The 2,527-nt window shown below is 52.4% G+C and overlaps 1 protein-coding gene across 1 annotated transcript in view; it reads right to left on the bottom strand.

Annotated features, from left to right (window-relative positions):
* The window catches only part of EEPD1 (endonuclease/exonuclease/phosphatase family domain containing 1), a 132,367-nt gene that overhangs the window by 10,312 nt on the left and 119,528 nt on the right, over window positions 1-2,527 (bottom strand). Inside the window, exon 6 of the mRNA XM_008586973.1 lies at window positions 1,132-1,270. Coding sequence (XP_008585195.1) covers window positions 1,132-1,270 — 139 coding nt within the window. The remainder of the gene's footprint in view (window positions 1-1,131; window positions 1,271-2,527) is intronic.

Here is a 2,527-nt window from a genome sequence, read left to right as displayed (position 1 = left end):
TTAATGGGCACAGTCTGTTTGGGAAGATGGAAAGTTCTGGTAATGGATGACGGTGACGGTCACACAACAGTGTGAATATACTGAATGCCACTGAAGTGTACACTTAAAAATGATGAAAATGGTAAATTTATGTTCTGTATATTTTACTACAGTAAAGAATCTTTTTCAACGTAAGCCTATAGTTTGAAATATTTCTGTAGCCAAATCTTCATGAGTCACCCATTGTGAGGGCCAATCTAACAAGGAAAAGTCTTAGAAAGCAAAAGAATACTGGTCAAGACTCAAGACTACAGAAGAGAATCTCGGCCTCCAGCTGCAAACTCTCACCCAGAGAAGCTCGCTGTCCTGAAAACATCACAGTCTTTACAGCCTTGTCAACTTTTCTTTCTGGTAAACCAAGCACAGAAAACCTTCTGTACTACCTGGCGGCAGAGCCCAGAAAACAGAGCCCCCCTCTCCCCTGAGGCTCTGCTCTCTCCGGCGCTCTCTCGATCCTTCTGTATCTTAGCGTCAGCTCACACACACAGAGTCCCTACTATGTGCTTGGCACCTGGCCCTCCGGGTACTCCTATGGGGGTAAATATCATCCGTTCTCCCATCAAAAGGGGCTTGAAGCGCTGAGGTCCTGCGGTTACTAAAGGGGCCCAGAGTAAAGTCCAGCTCTCTCACAGGCTCCAGTCTCCCCCAGCACGACCTGCATCCCACAGGGGAAAACTCAATTTGCCACAATCGTAAGTGTACCATCTCCCCTCGTCACCTCCTGTCCCTCTTTCACAAGAAAGGCAAGTGCAAATCTGCAGGTGGCACAACCAGAGTGGTACCCAGGCAGCTGGACCTAGGACAAGCTGTCATGGGGGAAGGACATCATCACTTATGTTTCCCCTAATCCTTTCCATCCAATAGAGGTTCAAAAGCCACAAAGCCAATACCTTGGAACCCACAGGCAGGGGCCACAGAGACAAAGATGTGACCATGCATGGGGTTGCCAGGCTCCATGTTATGCGGGGGGGGGNCCTGACTGTCCCCTGTACCCATGACATGAGTTGCTGACAACAGGCAGCCTCAGTGGTCAGAGTGACGCTGGGAAGAGGCAGAAGTGTGGCCAGGCCACGGAGAAAGACAATGTCCTACCTTTCAGGGTTTCCTGCAGGGTCTGGGCAAAGCTCACCATCCGGTGGCTGTCACCATGATTCTTGCTTGGATTCTCTCCCCCTGGGAGGGTCAGTGTTGCCAGGTGAAGGTTAACAATGGTCAAGTCATTACTTCCCACCTGGGCAGCAGGAAACAAAACAATAGGGAAAGGCTCAGACGCTCGTATGTTCTGTATCTGTTACAACTGACTCACAAACAGCTTCATGCACATGCTGACAGCAGTAAACAAAAACAAGGCCAGCTCAACCTCCAGGAGATGACACAAGGTGTGCCACCTCCGTCTTTTCCCAGGCGCCTGCAGGAGCAAGACCTGCTGTGTTCTTCCAGTCAGCCCACAGCACCCCAGCATCCCACCCCTACCCCTCCTTAGGGCCTGGAAAATTGAGCATATCTGGAGGCGTCTCGTTTTCCTTCTAAGGAACCGTATAGAAGGAGGTGGCTGTGGTAGCTGGATGTCAACAAAGATTTGGGCTCTTCTCTATAGGGCCAGCCTGAGGTCCCTGCAGGACCCTCCACTGGGACTTGCCTTCTCCCAACTCCACTCACTCCCCCCAACCCGCTTTGTGCTCTTTGCACTCTGGAGCCCACCATGACCTGATGTTTACGTTCACCTGACTTCCAACATGTAAAAACAGAAAGCTCGCAGAACCCGGACAGCCTAGGATGTGACCTGGTCTTGCAGCCCCAAGGGGAGGTCACATGGTGTGTAGGCGCAGAAACACGAGGCCAGGGCTTGTCTCCTGGGCACCCAGCATTGCTCAGCTGCTTGGGGTTGGGCAATCCTGCTCTTCCGTTTGTCATGGCAGCAAACACTAAACACTGCTGGGAAGGGGAGGGGTGTGGGGGTGCCCCCAGGAAGTGGAGGGTGCCAGTCTTGTCTTACGGACGTGACCCCAGTTTGCCATCACCACCACCATCACCACCCAGGGCTGAGAGCTCTGCAGCTACGGCTCTGACCACCAGAGGAGCCACGTGCCTGGAGAGAGAAGCCACGTCTCTGTACCGTACCACTTGGCTGCCTTGGAATGTGACATGAATACAAGAGGCCAAGTGTCTGTCCAGGGCACTGCTTGATTTAGAGGGTTTGGGCCAATCATTCATGAAACGATAGCATTTTCTCATTAGCCCATTAAAAATGGCCTGCCTTTTGGTGACAGTGCCTGGTTGTGGCTGTTGCCCCACTCAACCAAAGCCAGAACAGCCACATGACATAAAAATGGGGCCCAGTGTGGTGTCAGGAGGTTTTAAAGATGATCCTGGCTGACTCACACATCAGCAGCATAGGCACAACCTGCAGACACCCCAGGTGTACAGGAGCAGACAGGGCCCCACCAGCGCTGCAGACAGGGACAGGAGAGGTGCTGCTGGGTACACG

Source organism: Galeopterus variegatus, unplaced genomic scaffold (genome assembly GCF_000696425.1).
Source record: "Galeopterus variegatus unplaced genomic scaffold, G_variegatus-3.0.2 Scaffold4193, whole genome shotgun sequence".
Classification (NCBI taxonomy): Eukaryota; Metazoa; Chordata; class Mammalia; order Dermoptera; family Cynocephalidae; genus Galeopterus; species Galeopterus variegatus.
Note: the sequence above shows the minus strand (reverse complement) of the source record. Positions and strands in the feature narration are given on the sequence as shown.